At 41.4% G+C, this 27,850-nt stretch overlaps 1 protein-coding gene across 2 annotated transcripts in view; it reads right to left on the bottom strand.

The window, feature by feature from the left end:
• The window catches only part of SPPL3 (signal peptide peptidase like 3), a 78,912-nt gene that overhangs the window by 21,707 nt on the left and 29,355 nt on the right, over positions 1–27,850 (bottom strand). For both annotated transcript variants that reach the window (XM_088477928.1, XM_088477929.1), the window contains exons 2-3: positions 8,472–8,549; positions 6,270–6,358 (exon numbers count right to left, since the gene is read on the bottom strand). In XM_088477928.1, coding sequence (XP_088334054.1) covers positions 6,270–6,358; positions 8,472–8,549 — 167 coding nt within the window. The remainder of the gene's footprint in view (positions 1–6,269; positions 6,359–8,471; positions 8,550–27,850) is intronic.

The raw sequence follows: 27,850 nt of genomic DNA, 5'->3' as shown, positions 1-27,850 counted from the left end.
GGGGGCGTCGCCAACTGGCCCACAAGGGTTGTAAGTGTCTTAGTAAAACAAGCCCAGGGCGGTTCCTGCACAGGCTCAGTGACAGAAATCGGGCGTGATATGAGATAACATGCCCTACATAATCCCTCAGCGTTCCCATCTCCCTCCAGCTAAACTGTACCACATGCAATGTACAGTTAGTGAAGAGGATAGTCCCGTTCACTCCCAGACATGATGAGTGTAAACGGAGTGTATGTGACTCCCCACACAGAACAATACTTTTACTGTGAGGCAATGAACACCCTGCAACACCGCACAGGCTTTAGCAGAGGAAAAACAGGGATAGTAAAATGGCTGACAGTCAGAAGTGAAAGTACAGGCAGACAGCGCTAGCATATAGTCACATACAATGCAGAAGATAAATCACCTGCACTACAAGCACTGTGATCAACTACGCAGACCAGAGCCTGGTAGGAAACAGTGCTGCACACTCTGACCTTATCGGAGGAGAGGTATGCGGGGAGACCCGGACCGCGATGCCACCTTTACCAGAACTCCAGCAGCGTTTGCACACTTCCTTGAAAATGGGCGCTGAGGGGAGTCGGGCCCAGGGGAGGGACGCTGACACAGCCCGCTAAAAAACGCTGTGTAAAGGCACTTGCAGCGGGGGAGGCATCGGCTGCGAGACAGGGAAGGCGTGCTCCCCTGGCATGCTATTAACCCCTGGGACGCTGGAGCATTTCCACACTGCTGCAGCCCGCTGTCCCTGGTGGTCTAGTGGAAAGCACAAGATCAGTACCTGGCTCCACACGCAGCCTGTCCCCAGGGAGCCCCCTGCCAGAGAACCAAAAATACTGTGAATCGGCAGGTACCCTCCGCGGGACCCCGCCGCTTACCTGAACCCCTTGAATCCTGTCAGTGTCAGGGATATTCCGGGGTCCCTGCTAGCTGTGACCCCAGAAACCAGCCAGCATCCCCGGATCAGTACCAGCGTTCTGGTCCGGCGGGGTGAAGGAGCGACAGCATAATCTGTGATGACTGTCCAGCAAAGCTGCCTCGAAATAACTTCAGGGGCTTTTAACAGCCCCCCTCTGAAAATGGTGATCCGACTCAGAGCCGGGCACCTACGAAACTGAGATGCCTTGACTCGGGGGCGGGGTATAGGAGAGGGACCCCAGTGCATCCTGGGAGGCTGAAAACTAACTGAGGTGCCGATGTCTGCCGCCATCGCCTATACCCCAAGGCATCCTGTGGATACCCTATGGACCTTGAAGTAGAAAACCCAACAATTTCTCAACGGTTTTGTGGGAAAAAAAATGTGTCAGTTAAGTGGCTAAAAGCAATGAAGTCGATATCCTCATTGATGTGAAATGTCCCTTGAGAGGAGAAAAAAAAAAAAAGTACATAAGTCTAGGTACTACTTGATGCTAGCATGGTAACTGGGCCCTAACAATAGTTTCCTTATATGCAGTCAATGCGAGCCGAAAACTGGCGTTTTCCGAGATCATAAACTGAATACAAGACCTCTTACTCCACCAAGTCCATTTCTATTTCCTCCCTTAAACCATCCTCTGCCTTTCCCCAAATATTAGCTGAATGTGGAACATGAGATGGTTGGAGGGCCTAGCACTAGCAACCTTAGTCTTCTCATCTGCACAAAATCCATGCCCCGGCATTAACCTTCCATTGTCCGATAAATGGTCTATATAGTGAATTGCTGATATGGTTATTTTAGCCATTACATGGCCAGACTGTGTACCCCCTAGTTTGAGGGTGGGAGCTCACTGCTAAAGATTGTCACGCTAGGTCACGGGAATTAGCTGAATATGTTTTAACAGATGAAGCGTGAATACTCTCAACATCTATAAAACAAATTAAGAAAGCAAACACAGAAGTCCATCTTTCCTATGACAAGTATTAAAACTTCAGGACAAAAAAAAAACCCAACAGACCAACGTCACCATTAAAGTGGTCCATAAAAATCTGTATATGCTCTCTCATCACTCAGATTCAAAATGCAATTGTTCTCTTTAATCAAATTTCAAACACTTGGAAACAGAGCAAATCTTCTTTCACTTGCATAAACTTAGGGGGAAGAAAGCAAAGAATGAAACACTTTGCCAATTTACAGGGTACCAAACTTCTCAATCCTTTAGAAATTACGAATCATTTAGCTATATATAAATGAATGGCTTTATAATACTAAGAAAGATGGCTCATAACTCCAACCCACTGCAGACTATCTATATATTCCTTGAGTCACTTATCTTCCCAACCTTGCCTTTGGAAGACACAGTAGCCCTCTGCTCTATTTGCGTGTACAAGGAATTGAAAATGCCAAAAAAAAAAACGCTCTGAAATAGTATAAAAAGCACCTGGTCCACATGAATTTAGTATGGTTTTTATATCATTTTTTGGGCCTTACTAAACTATTTAATGTTACTACTAGTGACTGCGATTTTTCTAAGGAAATGTTTAAGGCCCAAAACATCACAATAGTCACCCAGCAAGTAACTGACACAATGTCAGTCCATCTGCACCATAGCCCTGCTTAAATCAAATATATTAAAATTGATAAAAATAACAGCCTTAACCCACTTTATACACAACCCCTTCAGCTTGTGCAATTGGGTTTGTATCCTCAACTATCAAAACATACAACGGATCAAGACATTATAGGCTGTATATAGCCATTTGGCTGCAAGAATTGCGTTTTATTAAAAGTGGGTTTTGTTTTTTTTAAAGTGTTCTTTAAATTTAAAGAGAATTTCAGGCTTACACAGGACTTACATAATAGCTATATCTGGGCCAGGCATTGAAAGACTGATGGAACATTGATTTATCCTTTCATTTGGAGGTAATTATATTGAGCCTTGCATTGCTGAAGATTTGCTGTATACAGAATTAATAATATTTGGGTAATTACATGCGTACTCTTGCACTGCTGAATATGGATTATTTGCCAACATTTATATCTGTAATTAGGAATTAAAATAAAGCCCCATTTTAGTTCAGACTAAAGTGTTGGTAATCTGCTATCTCAATATTTACTGTGTGGTTTATTGCAGTCTTTGAAATTGGGAGATGGTCTTTGTGCCTTAATTGGAAGTTTTGAACACATGCATAGTAACCATTGTTAAGGAGAACATCCGAGGTTGTGTAGAGTTTTATTTTTTTTAATTAGAAGTGTTTTTTTTTTTTTTTTTTAAAGTGTTCTTAAATTTAGAGAGAATTGCAGACTTACAAAGGACTTAAACTGGAGGAAAACAGAGGGAGAAAACTCAATCTATAACCACTACAACTGTGAAACTACCAGCAATTCCAATCTGCCTTTTGCCCTCATACAAACTCGTCTGCGTATTTAAACGGATGTGTTCATGTTTTGCTTGTGGTTGTTGCCTGTGTGGGAGATGTTGTTCAGTGAAGCATTGTTTATTGTTACATGCTGACTGGTTTTTACTCAAACACAGTATAATTTGCTCTTCTTTGAGCACTAAACCAATTTGCTCATATGCTGGCACAGGGCTAAATCAGACTTATTATAGCAGAATTATTATTCACTCTCTCTACGTGCTTGTGCGTGTGTTAAACAGGAGGAAAGCAGTAGGAACCTGAAATCTCTACTACTGTAAAACTACTTTGAAGAAACTGCGCTTTGGCCTCTCTCAAATTCAAGCACCTGCTTAATCCATGTCCTGGACACTACTTAATGGGCAGCCTGCTTGAAAATTGCAAGGAGATCAAACACTCAGAGGTGTATCAAGCAAGTGTTAAGTGTTTTACCCCAACGGCTCCTGCTCTCCATCCTGGACCTCGGTGACCTGGCCGTAAGCATTTGTCTATATATCCAAACTCTCACTCTAATACCCTAATCCTAACCGTTAACACTAATACCCTTAATCTTAAACCTTAACATTAATACCCAAAACCATCACAATTAATCCTACTACTGTAACACCCAAACCCTGACCCTAATATTCTAACATTAATACCCTAAACAAACCCCTAATACAAGTCTACCCCTAACCCGAATAACCTTAAAGGGTAGACTAGATGGGCCAAATGCTTATCTGCCATCAAATTCTATGTTCCTATCCCCACCTATATATAACCTCGGTGCAGCTGCTAGGTGACAAGATTAGAACATTAAAATTTGCTTCAATGCAAATTATGTCCTCTTAATTGTTTGCCCTTTATGATATTCTCTGGGACTACTCCGAAGTCCTACTGTAAACTGAACGCATCGAAATTGAAACCATAGGGGGCTTATGTAATAGCCTGAGAGATGCAGCCTCTGGCAAAATTCCGGAGAGTTTGCCTATATTTTCTAAGTGGCAATCATTTAAAAGACAACATTGGCAGAATATCACTAGAGCCTGAAACTCGCAGGCTATTACAGAAGTACCATAGATTTTGAATTTGCTCAAATCACTCTCAATTATGCTCAGATCTTCATACAACTATAATTGGTGTTCTACATCTTTGATCTGATATTTGGGGTTTCATACTGCCCCAAAATAGTTGACAGTTTCAATTAACTAAACCATGAGCCGGTTATGAAGTCTCATGGCTTGGATGTATAGCAACTACAAAATGGATGCCGGACGATCTTGTATCGGTTCCACTTTACCCCTTTTAGCCACGTGACAATACAAGAGACTAACTACAGTGTATTCCTTCAGATCCAAATTAAAAGGTCAAGCTCTCAAATTAACTGTTTATATGAAAGCTTGACTACTTTACAAAAAACAGGACTAGCAAGCTCTCTCCCCTCAGAATTCAACACTTCACCTTTAATCACTTCCCAATATAAATTCCCTTAGTTGCCTAAAAAACACAGATTGATGCACAAGATCAATCATTATATGCATGGTATAAATTCACCATTTACTACGCCACTCCTCTCTTCCCACCTATTTTCTGGCACTAAATGAATTGTCAGTTTACACTGTCCAATTTGTATACTCAAGGGATACACTTTCAAAAATACTTAAAAAGGATTTGTGTGTCCTGTAATTGTGTTCAATGGCAAATCTTTAATTTGACAGAAGGGAAGTTATAATATGTCAGCAGCAAGAGAAATGAAGAATTGTGTGACACTGGTTGTATCCAGAACAGGTTTTTACAATGGATGGTTCTGTAACTTAACCCAACACACTGCAAAATAAAAGGTCTATAGCTTGCAACAAAAGATTGTACAATGCAGGTATGTGTGCCTTATCTAATGTACAAGGTTGTACACTGCACTATTGTGTGATTTTATACACTAGAACTAAACCTGGCAGGAATATGTGAATATCTATTGCACAAGAAGGTAGAATGATGTGCTTAGTAATTGGATGTAATGCACTGCAAGGCAGTGTGTCCATTTAGTAATACAGGTTGAGTCTCCCATATCCAAATATTCCGAAATACGGAATATTTTTGGCATGACTGAGATAGTGAAACCTTTGATTTTTGATGGTTCAATGTACACAAACTTTGTTTAATGAACAAAATTATTAAACTAAAGTAAAAAATGACCTATAGGCTGTGTGTATAAGGTGTATATGACATATAAATGAATTTAATGTATCTACACAAACTTTGTTTGAGCCACAAAATTATTGAATATATTGTATAAAATGACCTGCAGGCTGTGTGTATAAGGTGTATATGAATCATAAATGCTTTCTGTGTTTAGATTTGGGCCCTATTCCTAATGCAATTATTCCAAAATACGGAATATTCTGATATCCAAAATACACTTGGTCCCAAGCATTTTGAATATGGGAGACTTAACCTGTACAAGACTTCACACTGAGTTTACCAACTGAAATTAGACTGTACCCTTTAGGATTCTTTAATTGCATCTAAAAGGCATACGATTAGTATACCCTATGTATTTATTAAACCAAATTGTACGGTGCATGAATATGTGATTATCTTTTGCATGCGATTGAACACTGCAGGTTTGGGCTGTGTGATTGTATCCATTAAACTTCAATTATACAATTAAAAAATGCTGTTTATAAATGCAGTTTTATAGTAGGGCCAGTAAAATAAATATTTTCAAGAGTTGGCAACCCCAGCAATGATCCCTTATATGTGAGACTGGAATCGCCAGAAATCCTAGGTCTACAGCCCTTTCAGTGTAAGAATTAAAAATGTGAAAACCTGGCTTTACTTCAGCAAGCGTGGAGTTAAGTGTGTTGTCAGAGCTGAAGATAAACATCACACACACAATACTAAAGTAATCTACATTGGTATAGGTACAAGAAAGTGGATGGTAACAGGCATGTATTTCTTACTATTATTAGTGTTGTTCCCACTAAATGCTCCTTGAGAACTGCTACTGTCCTTCTCCTTGTCTTGATTTTCAAAGTCCATATTAAGAGACCTAAAAAGGAAATAACCACGGTCACATTTCTGAAAGATATATAAAACGAACCACAAAAACAATCATGGCCAAGCTGCAAATCTTTGTTGTAATAAAGGACATGTTCTGGGCAAAGTTTATTTATTCTGTAGTAGAGTAATACTTTGATCCATTAATAGAAAACATCAATATCAATTAATGTACAGGATAAAACGGAAATCTCTAAACCCCCACCATTACATCTAGAAAGATGGGGCACCTTCTTTGAAAGACATTAGATTTTATGGGGGCACCTAGTTTGAAATCTCATGTCTGGCAATTAGTGTGAGGAGCTTCCTCTTCAAACAGCTATTGTCTGGCGATCATCAAGCATTATTGCCCTGTGCTAAGGAAAATGCACGTTTACAGTAAATTGGCAGGAGGGCACTACTTGCCCCATCATGCCTATAGCTGCACCTGTACACATTACAGCACCCACATATGAAAGAGGGAAGTCCCACATTTCAAATTAAGTGACCTCTTAGCAGCTATTGGGGTAGATGTATTATAGCGGCACTTAACGTGCCACTATATCGCTTCCTGCTTCGTCTCTTTACCGATGCGAAGCAGGAAGCACTAACGATGAGATGTATAACTCCCCCCTCCGGCGCTACCCACTGGAGACTGCTGCGCATTAGCCTAGTGCTGATGCGCTCTGTCTCAGTCCTGGCCGAATCTACTGAGCATGTGCGGGATCTTGCAAGTACCGCAAGATCCCCGCGTGCGGCCTGGAGCAGGCATCAGACGCAGCAGGGACAGTGCTGTCCCTGCTGTGGGGATAGGGTACCGCCAGGCTGTAGCAGTTGATAGCTACAACAGGTCGGTCAGGCGATCTGACCGTTCATACATGGCCCAAGCTAGGACCATGTACGAACGGACAGACTGCCCGACAGTTCGGCCTGCTGTAGCCATCGATAGCTACAGCCTGGCACTGCCCTGTTCCCATAGCAGGGACAGCGCTGTCCCTGCTGCCAGCTCCAGGCTGCCCCTGTCATTTACCGCCCAAACCCCGATCATACATCGGGGAGAAGCAGTATCAGCACACATAACGTGCGCCGATACCTATTCTGAGCATCATACATCTCCCCCACTGTCTGTTATCAGCAGAAAAATTGCTATAAATGATCCCCACATATATGGGGAGGAACCTTGTTTAAAGGAGGGTAGTCTAATCTTTCAATGTGCCCCCTTAGTAGTTCTGGTCTGGTAATCACAATTAATTCTTAAACATCTTTAGCAGTTCATTTGCAGAAAAGGGGTTACCCATAGCCTCAGGAAAGGCATATATACGTATGATGGTTTTTTAAAGACACGTTAAACATTTCTAGTTTTGTAACCTGTGTTTGAGGCGAGTGGGGACAGAACAGCATGTAGACAGGCAGAGCATTGAAAACACACGGGACGATGTGATGTATGAACAATATTGGTGAAAGATTTCCCTTGGACTTTCTGTAGTGCAGGACAAACTATATTTGGTGTACACACTAATAGATATCCATTATAGATATGTCAGTGAAGTCATCCTGCCACATCTCTGAACAGGCAATTCTTGATGATATTGTCTCGTGTGTATGCCCCTTAAATATGTAAGCGAGAACAGGTTGCTCATGGGAAATGGAAGCAAGCAGGAATTCACAGGCTGAGTTAGACAGGGGAAAAATAGAGAGTTCCCCAACAGAAACTAAAAAGCAGGCCAGTGCCCAGGGAATTCCCATCACTGCACAGGTTTTACACAAGACTCCTGCATTTAGGCAATACTACCAATACTCAAACAGCATACACCACCTATGGGACATCATTTCAGTTCACAACTTACTCAATGTATTTCTTATTTCCGGGTAAAGAGTTACTATGTAGTGTCATAAGATCATTACAGATTAAAAGTCTGCGTACAATTGCAACCTGGCCTGTAAATACTTTATGTATTTTTTATTTTGTCAACTGTAAATGTTTTTATTTCAAAATACAGTTTAAATGTTTTTATTTGAAGATACAAAGTAAAGTTGTTAGTATTTCATTTTAGTAATAAACCTGGGATTTGTCTTTGTAAATCATAAAGAAATAAACTTATGTTCTACTATCTTCAAGCACTTACCTGAAGCTGCCATAGACTATGAGGAGGATTGAGATAAGGAACGTAGAAACTTGACTGGAATCCACCAAGGAATACGCCCTGCAGAATGTAGAAGCCACAGTTCAGTATAACCATATAAATTCATTTAAAAATGGAATCCTTTGATATTGTGAACACCAACACTGCAACAATGCAGTATCACTTAATTGATATGGGGCTTTTGATGTAATATAAGGAAAACAAATGCTAAAAATAAATCCTTTTGAGAAGTACTGCATAGCCTCCATGCCGGCATGCACAGTAACATGGCTTATTTCCGCTGCTGGAGGAAAGCTGTGAGGATAAGCAGACAAAGACAGCAACAGTGGACAGTCCAACAAGTAGTCAGGTACACAGTCTGGCATTTTTTTTCAACTGGACCCAGAGTACAGAGGTACTTCCAATTTAAATTCATGCACAAGAAAGTCTGATGAGGCCTTTTTTTTTTTTTTTTTAACAACTTTAATAGACTGCTATGGCCACATTTGGACGGAACGTCGCATATGACAAATATGAAATGTGCACACCCTATATACCAAATAAATTAAAATCTTCACTTTAATGGTTACACAGAATTCTGGCACAGAAGCTACATACCAAAGGGGCCAATTCAATTCTCTGGAAGCATGAATTTGCACCTTAAAAATCACCCACATTTCAACTAAATTTCAAGCTCCCACAATTCTCATTATTCAATTGTAAATGGCCATTCACGAGGATAGCGATGATGTAGAGTGTTAATTCTACAGTGCGCCATTTGTGAAAAGTGCATGAAGGAGTGGGAAAACCACCCTTAACCCCCAAAAATGGAAAATAAGATAGCAGAACAGTGGTTAGTGGCTATAAGCAAAGTATTGGATGTACTAAAAAGGGGGTAGATTCAATTTGAATGGGGTCGGGAAGGAGTTTCTGGAGCTATTCAATGGTCCCCACTTAGTCAGGAGATGCCTGTTACATCGCCTTAAGACGGATGTTTAGTCACTCTAACCAGCGTTCTCCAACTTAAAAGCCGAACACGATGCTGTTAGCACTTGCACCAAGCCAGAAAACAGCATTATGGTTTTAGTTTAGTCTGATTTCTGCTTGCATGCCAAGAGGGGGTAAGCAGAAATTCTCTAAGCAGGAGTTTACAGCACAGTCAATTGAAAAGCTCTGGGAACTCCTTCTCGGCGCTATTGAAATCACGCTGAATTAAATCGCCCCCAAGGTGTCAAATGTTTAAGTTTGACTTATTTTAAAAATGGTAGAAAAACAATAGCCACCAAGTGGTTTTTCAGCAAGTAAAGTCTCAGACATTTCTGGGCCCCCAAAATACTTTAAAGTGATTTTTCAGTGTTTTTAGAAGAGTTTGCAAAATGATGGAAAAAACACTGCAGAATTGAATCACCCACAGAGGCACATAACATAAAAAGCCTTATAAAAAGGACTAAAGGAGCCCAAACACGGTGCGATGCACCATGTAGTGCGACTGCCGATCCGTCGGCAGATGAATCGTGCTGTCACCGCCAGCAATCGTGCGGTCCCTGCAGACCGCACGATATGCCGGCTTCCCCCTTCTTCATCTGAATGGGATCGTACATCGCATCCCAGATCAGACTGTTTTGCAGGAAGATCTGGGTATGCAATATACAAACCCGCGGGAGCACACAGCACGATATCGTGCCCATACACGGCACGATATAGCACCTTTACGTGCCGATCCGTCAGATCGGCACGTATAGCGTGCTGTGTATGGGGGCCTTAAGGGCTATATTTACTGAAGTGAGGTTTTTTTTAGAAGTGGAGATGTTGCCCATAGCAACTAGATTCTACTTAACATTTAACTAGCACCTTCAAGAAGATAATAGCTAGAATCTGATTGGTTTCTATGGGCAACATTTCCACTTCTAAAAACTCTCACTTTAGTAAATTTACCCCCATCTATACAGGGACATCAATGTGCATCTGAAAGAATTGAACAACCTATGCTAAACCGCATTTAAACAGTTCATTTGCATAAGTACATTTATAATGCGACTAGAGAGCATTTCTATACACAAACTGCTTTCTGCTACTCATTGAACTATGGAAAGTTCTTCACAAGGTAAATGTGCAATGAATGCGTGATTTAAATGGTATACCAAAACATGTATAAGGAGTTTCCATTCCTTTAATAGACAAAAGGTGCATTGAATGGCGGTGAAAGACTTAAGCGGCCCATACAAGGTGTGATTTTTTTGCACGATGTGGACGATTTTAATCGATCATGCACATAATGTGTTGATTCTGTATGTTTACGTGGCCGATGCGCGTCCCCGTGGTCCTATAGCACGATCGTAGCATTTTAAATGTATGCTGAGCAATTAAACCACACCAAAATATAAAAGACTTTTACCCAATGTGTATCAGCCATTACACAAACAGAAAGGCTGTCCAGAAGATCATATCATCGTTAGAACATATTCACAGTATTACCACAACATATAGCACACGAGAGTGCTGCAATCAAGTCATAACCGTTCCATGGTTACCCAGGTCAAGAAAATATAAGTTCTTCTAATAGATGTTAGAACCTGTAAAACTACATGTGTCAAACTAAACAGCATGGCCGAGCTGCACCTGTATATTTCCGACCACCCAGAAGTTATACTAAAGCTGTCATACAAGTTTCCAAACATAATTATAATAGGCAGTAGCCAGACTAGTTTAGAATGTCTCACTGTCACAAGCTGGCTGACGAAAATATGTTGCAATTTGTGGAGCCAACAGCCTATGCTTGAACACAGGTGTAGATATTCTATAGCATACTTGTCTTCTATCTAAACTGGACTAGACAAATATACAGTTCATTGGGAACTACTGAGGCATGAGGCACAATGCACATAGGCTGAGTGGCCAAAAAATATCAAGCAATGTAAATCATGGTACATGCAATGTATATACACACACACACGATGATTTCACATAGGAAAGCAAGTAAGCACCTTAAATACTTAGAGGGGTATTCAATATGAAACGTAAACTTAGCTGTCGAAGTTTACGTTTCATATCGGAGTTTTTACCTGCGTTAAAGTATCGGGCGCGCACCCGCTTATCCCCGTATTCAATATGAAATTAACGAAAACGGGAGTCTGCGAAGTTGGATTTGCGTAAAGTTACGAATTTTTCCTTAAAAAAAATTGTAGGACCCCCCTAAAGTTGTAAAAACATGGGGGATCACTATGGGTACCCCCGTTTTAGCCTTTAAATGAAAGTGGGGGATTTAAATAGCCGCAGCAGGTGTTTTTTCCCGACATTGAAGAAGTGATGCAGAAGAGCACTTAGGTTATTTTTTTCGTTTTTTTAAGTGGTCCCATCAAATTTGGGGTACATGAAAATGGGTACTAGCATATTTTTAAGTCCCTAAAATAAGTTTTTAAAAATTCTGCATTTGTGCACCTGCCGCTATAAATCTATTCTAGAAAACATCTGCCGCATACTTGCAGAATAGCCCTGAACCTATTTCCCTATTTTTAAACAATTTTTTCCCATTTTTTCTTTCACCCCAATTTTTAAATAAATTTTTTGGGGTGTCCCTATTTTTTTTCCCAACTTTTTTTTACAGTTTTTTTAAATGTCATTCCCAGGGGTGCAGGCTATTTTTTTTTAAGCCTGCACCCCTAAACCCCAATTCTGCACTTTTTTTCGACACCTATTCAATGGTGAAAAGTTATCACCGTTTTTTATCAAAGACTTTTCGAACCTGCGATAAGTCTTTGAAATTGAATATGGTGTAAAAGTAAAACCTGCGATAATGACGTCATACGTGCAATATTAACGCAAAAACGATGTTTTCGCTCCCGTATTGAATACCCCTATTAGAACTTTATAGAAAGCAGAATTAGCAAACTTACTGTAGACAAAAAAATAAGTTAGCAAAATGTTTAGTAAAATAGTTAGAGGACACAGGCTGCTGCTTCCACCCACATATATGCAGGCTTAGTCTGCCATTCACAGACAAAAAGACAAAAAGCACCACCCAATCCTGTCCCTGAACTCCCAATACAGGTCAAAGGGATTTTAATAACTGGTTTGCAGTCTTAGGGCTATTTGTGTGCTATACAGGCAGAGGTTTCCACCACTGAGTGGCTGTAGAAATGCCAGGCTGAGACACAGGGCGCTCTGTCAGGGCTGGACAATGAGGGCATTCTCCTCTGTTCCCCACATCAGCCAGTGCTCACACTGCAGCACCTTCTACAGACAAACTAAGACCAACTAGAGCTCATCACCCCCAAAGCACGCAGTGCTCATCTCACCATTCACAGCTGTCTATTAGCACTTGTGTCTGAGAAAAAATAGTGTAGCAAAAGTTGTGCAAACTCAGTTTGGCTGAGGTGAAAGGGCTACAGGTTTGAAACCTGGTACATGTACACGAGGTAGACACTAGTGCTCCTGCTGGCACACGGCCATGAAACAGCAGGTGCAGCCTGAATTAATATTTCCCACAAATGGGTATGCAGGAAACATCCCACAGAAGGATTCAAACTGCCCATTGTGGTTCATTAGAGCAGCATGGAAGCTGCTCTATACAGATCATGGACATCCCATACAGTTTACAAAGAAAACCGCATGAAACATCTATTCTGCCATTACCCTTCAATAATGTTTACAAAGCAGAACAGTCAATGGTTCTACAGAATGGTTGGCAACACCATAGAGGTTAGCATGACTGCATTGCAGCACTGATGTCATGAGTTCAACTCACGGTCATAGCTGTTCTGTGGAGCTTGTGTGTTCTCTCCATGTTTGCACTGTTTTCCTCTGGGTGCTCCAGTTTCCTCACACTCTCCATAAACACACTGGTAGCAGAATTGGCTACTGACAAAAAATTAACCAAAGGGTGTAATGTGTATACATGTTATAGGGGGATATAAAATGTGAGCTCCACTGTGGCAGGAACTGATGTGAATTGAAATATTCCCTGTAAAGCGCTGCATAATGTGCGTGTTATATAAATAACGGTTAATAAACAATACTACTTCTATAAATTTAAGTCTTGAGCCACAAGGCAGCAAAATGCTGCTGACAAAATGAGCTATAAACAGAACTCTATTTTCTGGTTACACTTACAGTATATACCATTATGCTGCGTACCAACTAAGGACCGTATTCAATTTGCCGCGATAAGCCGTTTTTTGGCGAAAACTTTTCGCCGGTGACGTAATTTCCCTAGGCATAAACTTATCCCCAGATTCAATTCCAAAGACACTTCGCCGATGTGGAAAATCAATGCATTGAAATAGGCGAAAAAGATTTGCCTATGAAACTAGGCGGAAAAAAAAGAGAGCAGAATTGGGGCTTTGGGGGGCAAACTTGTGGGAACCACCCTGCACCCTTGGGACAGCCCCCCAAAGGTAAACTGTAAAAAAAAAAAATACTTTACACCCCAAAAAAGTACTTTCATTTTGGGGGAGAAAAAAAAAAACTAGCAAAAGACTCCAGGGGGGTCCCCAAGTATGCCCCAGGTGTTTTCAAGATTGCAGGTGTTTGTGGCAGGAGGATTTTTAAAGTTTTTTTAAATCACTTTTAACAACTTCAAAACATGCTAGCGCCCATTTTCATGTACCCCAAATTTGCTGGGACTACTTATCTTCACCAAAAAACACTGCTAAATGCTATTCTTCACCACTTATGCAAAGACGCTAATGAGAGCATTGAAGTACTCCAAATAACTTCAGCAGGCCTATTCGGGTGTATATATAGTGATCTCCAATGTCAGTGCATCTTTTGGCGGGTGTCAGGCCGATTTCCAAAATCTGATAGCACTTTTCGCTAGTTTCTAATTCGCCGGGTTCCGTTTTCGCTGATTTGGAATTGAATACGGGGATAAGCGGGGACGAGCACGAGACTTTTTCACATGCAAAACAAGCAATGTCAGCGAAAAGCCCGGCATGCGAAAAGTCCAGGTCTTTTCACGGCTAATTGAATATGCCCCTATGCAAGAACTGCAGGGGCATATTGCCCAATACAGCTACATGAGGTGGCATTTGAACTGCTGCTTAGAACACTTGTCATTAAAAGTGAGACCATCTGTGAGGTTCCTTCTATATTTTTCATTAAAACCCACCACATTGAGAACAATGTCCAGCAATTAGAATCCAAGAGGGTGCAAGTGTCCCAAATCTACTGTATACAACAGTGGCAACACAAAAAAAAAATATATATATATGAAAGAATATCTTTTGGTGCAAACAAAATTAATGTGCTTATATATTATTTTATAAGACTGTCCCTTATATAGGGTAAATAATATGTATACATTAACTCTTCATACATATCTTACTTCTGATTGTGCTTTCAGGGGTGCAGGGTTAGCTGTGCTCACAGTGATCTGTTTGGGGAATACTGTGATGTGTGTGACATGTCTCTCTGTACACAGAAAGAGTACTTGGTTTGAAATACTTCTAAGAAACCCTTATTAGCCTTAAAAATATCAGGAGCTAGAAAGGTCCAAAGACTGCAACCTACTCAGGCTTCTGGCCCAGACTGTCACTTTAAACTGGACATACATTAGACTGGTTTCTTGGATAGCTGGATACAAACTGTCCAACTAAACGGTGACTCCATACACCTGAGCAAACCATCTAACTTCTCCCCAACTGAAAGTTTGCAATGTCACAGGCTGGTTAGAATTATAGGAGAAAGAAAAAATAATTGTCAGCCACACACATTCTAACCTGTACTGGCAAATTCATACAAGTGCTGGTTACCCCAAACTCAAAAGAAACCAGCATGGGGTCCTCTCTGAAGTTAAGGTAACCAGCACTGGGCTTTTACAAGGTTGGGGTGACTGCGCCATAGAGGTCCTGCCACCATTCCTTTAACCAACCCCAGGACAGTTGGTAACAGTGCTGGCTTTACCTGGAGAGTACTTGGCCAACTACAGATGATTGCATGGCCTGGCTACAAAAGATGCAATTAAAAAGTTTAATTTGAAAAAAAAATACTGATACAAGTTTACTTTAAGCTAGAGATTCCCAAACGCGGTCCTCAAGGCACCCCAACAGTACAGGTTTTACAGAAATCCATAATTGAGCACAAGTGACTTAATTAGTACCTCAGTCAATTTGATTGAACCACCAGTGCACAACCAATGATCTCTCTAAAACCTGCACTGTTGGGGTGCCTTCAGTACCACATTTGGGAATCTCTTCTTTAATAAATTTTTTTATTTCATACTTACCGGTCCCATTGTCGTGAAGTAATCCAAATCAACTCCAGAGCCTTGTAAAGAATGAGTACCCCCAAAAAATATAAACTCGACCACTATGCAGCAAGCCGTGCCCGAAATAGACTAAATAGTTCCAGCCATCAGCGTCCCGGCGGTCAGTATACCAGCTCCGGAATCCCGACTGCAAGTATTAGGTTTAGGGTCAGGGGTTAATGTTAGGTACTAGGGGGGGGAAGAGTTTTGGTTAGGCTGAGGGAGGGGTGGGTTAGGAGGAGGGTTAGGGTAAAAGTTAAAATACCAAAATCCACCGGAATGCAGCTGTCAGGACAAACTGGCTTTTGTGGTTCCACAAGGGCACTGGCAGCCATTTTTTTGGCAGCCAAGTCATGCTAGGACCTGTAGTTCACCAAAGAAAATGCTTTTTTTTCTCTAGTTTTAACCACTTGTAGTCCTTAGTGAGACCCTCCCTGGAATACAGAGAAGAGCTATTGGCACCATGGTTAGTTATATCTACTCCACTTTTGCAGGCTTGGCTTTATGGGATTGCAAGCCCTGTAATGAAATGGCCTGGGGCTGGTTTGGAATCATGGTGGGAGGACACCACTACTGCATTGGAAAATAGGTGCTGCATTGCAAACTAGTTAAAGTGTTTATTATGTAAATAGTGTTCTGCTTGAAGAAATTAACTGTGGGTGGTATATTATGTATGCAAGAATGACGGGTTGGTGAAAAGTAGTGAGCGTAAAAGGGGGATACGCCTAGGTATTGCAACACATCTCACATTTGTAAATATATGCACCAACCAAGTCTTCCCATGGAAATTGCCTTCTGGCTGTTACCACAGGAAAGATTTCCCCGAAATGCATTACACTGATTCAACACAGTATGCGAACATAAGCATAGTACAAACAAAGCCAGACCGTAATTCCTGAAAGCAGGTATACTCAACAGGACGTCCCACACTTCCTGGCATCAGAATTAAAGGTTTGCTTTGAGAAGTGCTTTAGAAGTTGTGACTTTCACTTCACCCTCACAAAACAAGACAAATAAAATGCAACGGCTCAGGTATGATGCATGTGCAGTTCACAGGCAGAGCTTACAATCACACAAACAATAGAAAATAGAGCCTCCACTGTTTTCTTGTGAATAACAGCCTGTTTTAGTGAAGAGTGTGTATTGCACGGATGTAACCATTATGTAAGGCTGGAAGCAGTAAAGAAATACTAAAGTTATGACAGTACACCTATACCATTTCAGCGAAGCACTTTTTCCACAGGCCGACAAGTTAAATAAATAATATATATATATATATATATATATATATATATATATATATATATATATATAATCCAGAAAAAATCAGCCCGATTTGAATACGATTTGTATTAAAGGCGCGATGTTTCGGGGTGCAACCCCCTTTATCAAGCCACAACAGACAGTACTATCTGTTGTGGCTTGATAAAGGGGGTTGCACCCCGAAGCGTCGCGCCTTTAATACATTTTCTACTCATTCATGACAGTCTCTGAGTGCCGATTTTTTTCTGGATTTCTATTTTTGTTATATCGGGCACCGGAGCAGTTGGGATTTATTCTTATGCCATTTATTTAGGAGTGCCAACAAATAACTGACTTATAAATAAATTGTATATATATATATATATATATATATATATATATTATATATATATATATATATATATATATATATATATATATATATATATATTGGTTTTTTTATTTTAGGACCTTATTAAAAAATAAATATATATGACTAAATGAAAAGCCATATTACATGTTTTAACCAGATAAGCAGACAAGATGCTTCAGAGAAAATGTTATTGATATTTTGTGGAAATAGATCACTTCCTATAGGGGACTTTAATGCACAGCATGGTCTGCAAAAGAAATGAGTCAGCATGTATCAAATTTGTAAGAGATACTGGTTTTACTTTCACATTTTCTTTGGCTCACTCATTACAAATGACTAGGCACACTGCCAGCTTTTATAACACTGCTGTGAGGCTTTTGTTACAATCAGGAACAGTGTTAACCCTTAAGTCACATTGGTTGATAACCAATTTGATCACCCAAATGTCTGTGCTGAGAGATGGAGTCAGACAGACAAATCACGTCTTCCATATTAAAGCAGCTGCAAGATGGCAGCGCACACACAAGCCAATAGTAAACATTCTTAAGCTGGCCACATACTAAACCAACTTACATCCAACCATCAAACTAGTTGATTGGTTGGAATGAAAATCTGGTAAGGGATGAAAGCAAATGACAATCAGCAATTTGCTCCCAAATGCCGGAAAATTGCCAAAAACTGTTTGAACAAATTGTTTAGATCAAACATTTAAGAAACTTGTCTGAATGACCATTTTCATCTGTTTTCTGGCATTTAGGAGCAAATTGCTGATCATCAGTTACTCCCATACGTTACCAGATTTTCATTCCAACCAATCAACTAGTTGGCTGGTTGGACAGATAATCTTTAGATGTGTGGCCAGCTTTAGCATTGCTGCCTCCCAGCACTGTATATAGAGTATCTATTGTGCTCCCCCTATTAGTGTATTAGTGATGTCCAATTACTGGTATCTACTTTAATCCCTATCAGTATGATCTAGTTGACTGATAATCCTATGGTATAGGTGAACACAATGAGTATGGTTCCTTATGATATAATGATGTGCTCTTATGCAATACAAAGTTGGAAATAATAGGTAGGTAATGATCATTTAATGTGGTAAAAGTATACACATGTGGAGTAGATGTTGCTGAACTAGATAACAGATTAGTGGGTAAGGTTAAATGCTTTTCCAGCGCTAATACAGGTGATGATCAGCATACAGTACTTCCATAAAATACTTCCATAAAAGTTCGACTAGTGAGTAGGTTCAACAGGTGGCGTCTCAACCTGTGTTAATCCTGCTCAGTCTCTTCTTAAATGAGGGAAAAAGTGGGGGAATATTGGAAAGGATGCTTACACTTTGTGGTGCTTCACAAGTGCGGGGTACCTGAATTCCTAGAGTCTCTATTTAAGGCCTTCTGGAGTTTATCGGGTTCCTCTCCAGGGACGCAGCAAGTGGCACATATGTCCTGATGGTCTGCTGGGCGTCGACCTGGTGTGTAGCTTTGCGGTGTTGCTGGTGGGGGATGAGCCGTGTGGCTGCTGTGCCTTCCTCTCCTTCACTTGGTCTCCTGGGTGTTGTAGCGCTGATCCTTCGGCTCCTCTGTGCTTCCGGGTAGAGTGCGCTCTAGTGGCAGTGCGGTCACGTGATGCGGAGTTTGGGCAAATTTGCGGTTGTGCAGCAGTTCTCAATGGTCTCAATGTGGGTCCCCAATGCGTTTCGGCCCTTTAGGCCTTCCTCTGGGGGTGTATTATCCTCTAAACTGTTAATGTCTTTAATTTATAGGGCAAAGTGTCTTGATTGGTTTCAGTTTTCTTCTAGCAGGCATTATTGTTCCTTATGGTCTTTTGCAGTGGCCATTTTGTTGAAGTTTATCGGCATGGAACAGGTTAATCGGCCATTTTGGGTGGGGTATTGCATAAAATAAATGGTAGGAATTCACATGTTTACTGTTCAGTAGTTATTTGTGTTGTAGTTAATATGCATAGCTATTGAGTGTAATAAGTAATCCCTTTTAAATAAGAGGATATTGGATATTTTTCATGATGTGCACTGGGCTGGGGCCATGAGTAGTATTTCAACCTGGGCACTGTGTATTCTCAGTGGGCTTCCTCTGGGCATTCATTTTCACCATCAACACTTTACATCAATGACAGGAAATCAATGGAAAAACCAGCGATGTGAACACATGAATGTGGTGATCCAATCATAGGGTGCGAATCAATTTTTTTTTTTCAGCTGCTGTAATTACTGGGCACCCAATGTAGCAAATTAGCTGTTTTTGGACGCCCAATTAGACCGGGTTTAGTCGGTCTAATTGGGCTAAACCAGTCTAGTCCTGGTTAGCGCGACCAAGCGGCAGTTTGGGTGCCCAAACCACGGACTTATCGCACATTTCTGCTCACCACCTCAGGAGGCTGCAAACTGAAATTACTTTGCCGGCGGCTATCGTGCCAAATCAAAGCAACAATTGAATTGCTTCATCAGGCACCCATCACTGACAGCTGCCAGCGCAAACAATTGAATTCCCCCCATAGAATAAAGAGGGGGAGGGAGACTAAATGGTACGTGGTATGCAATGGAAAAAAAATAAAAATAAAAAACAGCCTTGTCATCTGATTATAATTGAAACTGTTCGCAGTGTGTTGAGGCAGATCGGACATTGTTAATTTTTCTTGGCTTATTTTAAGCTCTTTGAATTTCTATTTGCATTAATGTTATGTCCACCCACATTGTACATTATGGAATGCATATTTTAATTTACTTTTGTTAAAGCACATTCTCCATCACATCCTTGCTTCTGTTGACTGCATTATAGCAGCACTCCATCATAGTAAGCAATGCCAGCATTACAGACAGGACTCTACATTATCTAAGCAGTGGCAGGCATAGTTGCCAAGTCAACTTATAACAAGCAGACTTCGGCTTTTTTTTTTTTTTTTCTCCAAGCTGCTTATTTTTGGGTTTATATATATATTTTTTAAGGTAGCTTGCTTTCAGGCTTGAGTAGCCAGGTACCACTAATAAGGTAAGCACTAGTAACATATCTGATGCACCCATCAATTTACAGCCATGGCCAAAAGATTTGAGAATGACAAGTATTGGTTTTCACAAACTTTGCTGCTTCAGTGTTTTTAGACCTTTTTGTCAGATGTTACTATGCTATACTGAAGTAAAATTACAAGTATTTCATAAGTGTCAAAGGCTTTTATTGACAATTACATTAAGTTTATGCAAAGAGTCAATATTTGCAGTGCTGACCCTTCTTTTTCAAGACCTCTGCAATTCACCCTGGCATGCTGTCAATCAACTTCTGGGCCACATACTGACTGATGGCCGCCCATTCTTGCCTAATCAATGCTTGGAGTTTGTCAGAATTTGTGGGTTTTTGCTTGTCCACCCGCATCTTGAGGATTGACCACAAGTTCTCAATGGGATTAAGGTCTGGGGAGTGTCCTGGCCATGGACCCAAAATTTCAATGTTTTGTTCCCCGAGCCACTTAATTATCACTTTTGCTTTATGGCAAGGTGCTCCATCATGCTGGAAAAGGCATTGTTCATCACCAAACTGTTCTTGGATGGTTGGGAGAAGTTGCTCTTGGAGGATGTTTTGGTACCATTCTTTATTCATGGCTGTGTTCTTAGGCAAAATTGTAACCCACTGCCTTGGCTGAGAAGCAACCCCACACATGAATGCTCTCAGGATGCTTTACTGTTAACATGACACAGGACTGATGGTAGCGCTCATCTTTCCTTCTCTAGACAAGCGGCTTTCCAGATGCCCCAAACAATCTCAAAGGGGATTCAGAGAAAATAACTTTACCACAGTCCTCAGCAGTCCAATCCCTGTACCTTTTGCAGAATTATCAGTTTGTCCCTGATGTTTTTCCTGGAGAGTAGTGGTTTCTTTGCTGCCCTTCTTGACACCAGGCCATCCTCCAAAAGTCTTCGTCCTGTGTTTTGGGCGCCCATTATTTTTTGCCCATGTCACACCCAAATGCACCAGGTGTAGCTGCATAATGCTGTCCACCACACAAGAGATCGCGTCCAATCAGGACAACAATAGAATAGCTCAGTCAGGTGCACAAAAAAAACAATTGAATTCTCCCTATAGTGTCATATGGCTGCGAGTAAAATTATGTAATGGCAATTTAACAGATTTTAGCTTTTTTAAATGCATTGAGGACATTGGCTCATATTAAAACATTGTGCTAAACAGGCTACATGGCGAGGGCTGGTACTATACAAGAGGTGGTGCAAGGCAGAGTCCAAGGATAATGCCTCTACTGACTGAACAGTACTCTCCTGTTCACACACAGAATACTAACAGTTACAGAAAATGAAACCCAGTATACAGCGGTGCTCAGTGGCCAACAAACAGTTTCAGTCAACATGCAGTTCTCTGGCCATTCTATGCCCCAGACATGTAAATGCTGAGACTTGTACTCTTGAGGTATTTATAGGTTACACACAGTGGTGGGCAGTCTGACTCTTTAGTGGTTGTGGAATTACATGAGTTGATAAAGCCAGCATACAGCCTATATAATAATATAATGAGCCCTGGCATAGGCATGAGTTCCTTACTGAACGGAAAGATTACACACGATTATTAGATCACCTGCTGCTTTTTGATGACAGATCCACTTTAAAATTGTCGAGAAGCCATTATTAGCAGCTAGTCAACAGCTATCACCTCCCTACATGGATGAATGTGAGACAGAAATCCACAAACACGGAACTTTGATTAGTTGCCAAATATACTGTACATGTTGTCAACCAATTACAGTGTCAGAAGCAGGACTATTTTTCTGGAAAAATAGGTTCAGGAACTGCGGGTTGAGCTAATAATAATAATAATAATAATAATAATAATAATAATAATAATAATAATAATATACACACATACATACATATTGGATGAGAGAGTTCGGTTTTACTCAGATCTAAAAAAAAATGCATTTTATTGGCTATCATGTGTTTAGGATAGCCAATAAAATATATCCGAACTACTTGGAACTTGTGATAATTTTGGCGTAAAGAACCAAGTAAATAAACCGAACCCGCTCATCCCGACATTACATCATAGTTAATGAGAGGTTCAGGAACGAAGTTTAAATATTTAACAGAGCTATTGTGAAAAGTCTGGAGTCTTAAGATGCACATCCACTAGACGATGCGGTACGACAGTGCGATTAAATCATTGTAATCGTACCGTCGTTGCTGTTCCCCTGCAGTGCCTACACTGTAAGACTTGTCGTTCAGTGTAGGCACCCTCCATCATCTGTGAACATGCCCAATCTGTCATTATCGACAGATTGACCGGAATTGTTAACTCGATGATTGATGTCGGAAACGACCAGCGGGAGCGCGCATCGCTGGTAGTGTGACATTAGAGTGCACGATTAATGAGCGATTGCACGATTACGATGTCGTAATCATGCAATCGCTTATTAATATTGCCTAGTGAATGTGCAATTTTTATTGACTGTGTATTTTATCTTTGTGCATTATATTAAAATCAAAAAAACGGATGGAAGTCCCTTCAGTGTATGTACTTTAGCATCTGAAGCCACCTTCTATATAACCATGAAGAAAATCAGCATCCCCAGAGCATCAGCACACACACACACACACACACACACACGAGAAGTCACACCTGCACAGTAAATAGCCCAATGTCCAGTTTAAAGAACATGCTAATAGCCAATAAATCTTAGGCCACTTACCACTTCAAAGCATACAAATAAACACAATATTTTAACTGCCTAGTAAGGGACTATTATTAGGCACTGTATGGTTAACTTCTAAGCTTAAATCTGTTGCGTCAATCATATGGTTAGATTGTTAATTTTTAACTAAGGAAGCATTTACAGCAGGTAGCAGCTTGTAATAAAAGCAAATTGTCATTGCTCAGTGACACTGAATACTTAGGGCGGTATTCCATTGTTTTAGCGCGCCCGATCTCCCATCTACACTGATGGGAGGTCGCGGGGCACTATTCAATTGATGCCGATTATTGCGCCCATAGAGGTCAAGTTTAGCCACGTAAAACGGATACCCCTGACCAAAGTGCTGGGCGCAATCGCGAAAAGTGCCATTTTGACGGCCAAACGTGTCACTTTTCGCCCATTTCAGCTCATAACTCCCTGGGTGGTACGCCAACAGCTAATAGCACCAGTCAGGAGTAACAATTGAATGGCGCTGACTGGCGTGAAGCGGGGTAGAAACAATTGAATACTGCCCTTAAAACAAAATTATATGTATATAAAGTGTATACGTACGGAGAGAATCTACTGTAAAAGATCTTTAGGGGTCAATTAAAAAATTTACGATTTGGGTCCTGCAAGCCGTTCTCACAGCAAACTTGCACTGCAAATGCATTGGCAATTCGATTCCAAACTGGCACTGATTTTTCAGAGGAAATTCAAGGTTGTGAGCACCCCACTGAGGTGAAAAGGTAGAGCAATTATGTCAGGACACAGTGAAAAAACTCTGGTAAGAACCTCCCAATAAATAATCATGCACTTGAAGGGGTTTAAGTAGCATACATGTCCATTTTCAGGTGTATTTCTCTAAACACCACAATAATGGGTTAAATGACGTGGGGGACAGGTACAGTATGTGGAGGTGTAAATGATGTGTGACAGGAAAGTGGAGGTATACTGATGGGAGAGGGGTTCTAGAACTTAGAAATGAGAGGTAAAATTGTTGAATCCAACTTTCTACAAAGTTGTATAAAACCACTGAATATACAGACAACTTTCTGTACCCCAAATCCTGGAAAGAGTTGCTGAAAAACGGGATGTAGTTACCATCCCGACGGTAAGCGTTAAGCTGGGCTCATACGTTAAGATTTTCAGTCCAACCATCCAACTAGCTGATTGGTTGGAATGAAAATCTGGTAATGTATGGGAGTAACTGATGATCAGCAATTTGCTCCTAAATGCCAGAAAACATGAAAATGGTTGGACAGACAAGTTTGTTAAATGTTTGATCTAAACAATTTGTTCAAACAGTCTTTGTCCATTCTCCGGCGTTTGGGAGCAAATTGCTGATTGTCATTTGCTTTCATACATTACCAGATTTTCATTTCAACCAATCAACTAGTTGGATGGTTGGACAGAAAATCTTTACGTGTGGATGCACCATTAGAGTTATGGTGCACACACACGGACAGATATGTCAGATGAACGATTTGCAAACGATTTTTGACTATTAAAATGAATAGAGATTGTCCAAAACTGACTGCAAACACATCAGATGTCAGATATCGTTATATGACAAACGGGAATGCGCATCGTTCATCGTTGCCCACTTCAGATTTTCCTTCAGATATGAACGACTGAACAATATTTAAAATAGTTATCGTTCAGATCTGAAGAAAAATCTGACCGTGTGTATGCACCATTAGGCTGTAGGGAGGGAGGAATAGGGTTAGAGATAGACTGCGGGAATGGTGGGTTAGGGGGTGAGTTAGGGCAGTTACCCAATTGGGTGATGATGCCTCTGTCTGTATTCGGACTGCCAGCGTCCCGACCACCAGAATCCCGTACCCAACCCTTGAAAAACACTTGCTTGCTACCATTTTTCAACCATTAACAGAAAATGCCTCTTAAGAACCTCCAGTATTTTCTTTATGGCCACTAACAACCTTCCATATGGTCCTGCTATCTCATGGCCATTTTTGGGGGGTACAGGATGATTTCTCCACATTTTTATGCAGCAGACAGTAGAAAGGTGATGGTAGAAGTGAGGGAAGAGGGCCCTGCTCATGAGAGCTTACAATCTAAGCCAGTTTGAACATTTGAAGAGAGGTGGAAAGTCTGATAGGGAGAGATTCAGTGGTAGGGAGCAGCACAAGCAAAATCTTTAGGAGGGAGTGGGAGGAAGAAATCGTTTTTGTGGAGCAAAGTCGGCAGGAGAGTGTGTGAAGGGAGACTAGTTAAGTTGTAAATAGTTTGACTTGGATTGGGAAGGGGAGCCAGTTTAGGGCTTGTAGGAGAGGTGAGGCAGACATAGCGCATTTGGACAGACTGGAGAGGAGAGAGGTGGGACACAAGGAGGTAGAACAAGAGGTGGCTACAGTAATTTAGTCTACAGAGGAGTGTCTGGGAGGTAGGACAGAGCACAGAAATTGGGTGAATTACTCAAAAAAAAAAAAATGTGTTTGCATCATCTATGATAGCATTTCTATGGACTCAATTCAATTGAACGCAAATTAAACAGCGCCGGGAGGGAGCTCACGGAGCTATTTAACTTAGCGCGCCATTGGTTCGGAGAATGCCCGTTCTCCCGCCCCTCGCCCCTTAAACAGGGTGTTCAGTCGGAAGAATGCCTGTTCTCACGACTACCCATCGCAATGCTGTTTCCGCAGCAATAAGGGCAGAAAACAGCATCGTGCCTGTACTTATGGCTGTTCTCTGCTCGCACCCCTGGAGGGGTGCGAGAAGAAATCCTTGACAGCGCGCTGAATTAGCTCCCTCCCGGCGTTATTTAATTTGCGTTTAATTGAACGGAGCCCTATGTACATTAATGTGGGTTACTACAAAGTAGCTCCCCAAAAAAATTTGGAAACACACAGTATAAATATAATTGTATGACATACAAAGGATTAAACGGCTAATAAAACACTTTCTTGACAATGCTTATAAAAAAAAAAAAAAAAAAGGAGAAAAAAGGACAATGCTCAAAGACAACAAATCATCAAGAAATTGCAAGTGTTTCCCCCTCTAATTGTGGCTGCTTTCAGAAGTTTTGAATATATAAAAAGAAAAATAGCTGCTTCAAGTTTCAGGAAATTGTTTTCCACCACACAAGTGCTTTGAGGTCTGTGGGAGGAAGCACGGTGCCACATGCGGACCTCCTAACCAAAGCGGTTTCTCACCTTTGACCTGGGTTTTTGATACCAAAGAGTGAGTTCAGTGCAGCAAGATAACAGGCTAGTACATGTTTGCATCATCTACCCAATATACTAGTCAGTCATAGGTTAATGGACTGCTTGGGCAGTGTGTATATAATCTGATCACATGTACTTCCGGTTGAGAGCCAAAGGGGTCTATGTAGGGAATTTGTATGATTTACCGCCAGACCCACGGCCGGCGGTTGGAATCCCGACAGCGGCATCCCGGCAGAGGAGGAAATCCCGATCGTCCAAGGTAAGTATTGTCTAACCTAAGTCTACCCCTAACCCTCCCTTAGGGGTGGGTTAGGGGGTAGATTTCCCCACTGCCTAAACCTAAGTCCCCTGTGGGGGGTGCCTAACCCTAACCTGCCCTCAAGGGTGCCTCTCCCTAACCCCCCCTTCCCATAGCCTAAACCTAACCTCCCAGGGGGGTGCCTAACCCCAAGTCCCCTCCCGGGAACCCTAAACCTAACCCCCCCCCCCCCTACTAACCGCGCTCGGCGCCCCTTCGATCGGGATGCCGGGCGCCGGTCTCCAGGCGTCGGTAAAATGACAGGCGTCTAGATTTAGATGCCTGTCAGTTAACCCTCACCGAGATTAAGCAGTCAGGAAGCCGGCTTCCGGGATTAGGTCCGCCGGCTTCCCGACTGCATACCCTATGTAGTAAGCCTTGGAGGGAGATAAAGTACCAACCAATCAGCTCCTAACTCATTTTTCAAACACAAGGGCCCATTTATCAACGAGTTTACTTGCTAGAGTTACTACAGATACCCCATAGTCCTTTATAAGAATTTGAAAAATTCAAAAAAGCTACATGTCTACAATGTCCTGACCGTCTCAAACAGCAATCAGAAAGGGGATCTACCCAACAGCACACCCATTTCCTGCAGCTTCAAGACAAGGTAGCCAAAATGTTGATTTAAAGGAACAATAGGACTACATCCAGCTATGAAGAATCAGCCAGCCAGTCACAAATAACAAATGCAGCATCTGATAAGACAGAAGTTTCAGCTATTCTAGATCCAACAGTAATGTTAGCATATAAGAGGGCACAAGGAGTTTGTTATGTAAAGGAGAAAATAAATAAATATGATAGTAATTAACTGGCGGTATTCAATTGTTTCGCCTCCTTAAGCACCCGACAGGAGCTATTCAATATTTGCTCCTGTCGGGTGCGATCAGCTGCCGAAGCACCATTCCAGCTCGCAGCCTCAGGGGGGGTGCGAGCTGAAATGGGCAATAAGTGAGCTGTTTGGGCACCCAAACAGCACTTTGAGATAGTGCCCAGCACTATGGTCAGAGAGCAGTTTTACGCGGCTAAACTCAACCACTATGGGCACGCTCAGCGCGAAAATCAGCAACAATTGAAAACCGCCCCGCGATCATCCGTCACTTTAGACGGGAGATCTGGACCACGAAAACAATTGAATAGCACCCAAAGTGTCACTTCTACAATAGTACAAGTCAAGGAAAATCTAAAGACCTAATTTTTATTCCTTTGTTAACTGAAACAAAGGTGTCAATCCAATCATCTGCGATGTCCCGGCTGGGGCGTAGCCATCCCGGCAACAGCCGTACTTTACGGCAGCCTGTACTCATTCAAAAGTTTTCGCAGCCCCACAGGGCCACTAGCAAAACT

The sequence above is a fragment of the Taudactylus pleione genome, unplaced genomic scaffold (genome assembly GCF_031769625.1).
Source record: "Taudactylus pleione unplaced genomic scaffold, aTauple2 ptg000205l, whole genome shotgun sequence".
Taxonomy (NCBI): domain Eukaryota; kingdom Metazoa; phylum Chordata; class Amphibia; order Anura; family Myobatrachidae; genus Taudactylus; species Taudactylus pleione.
This window is presented reverse-complemented; position numbering and strand designations above follow the sequence as displayed.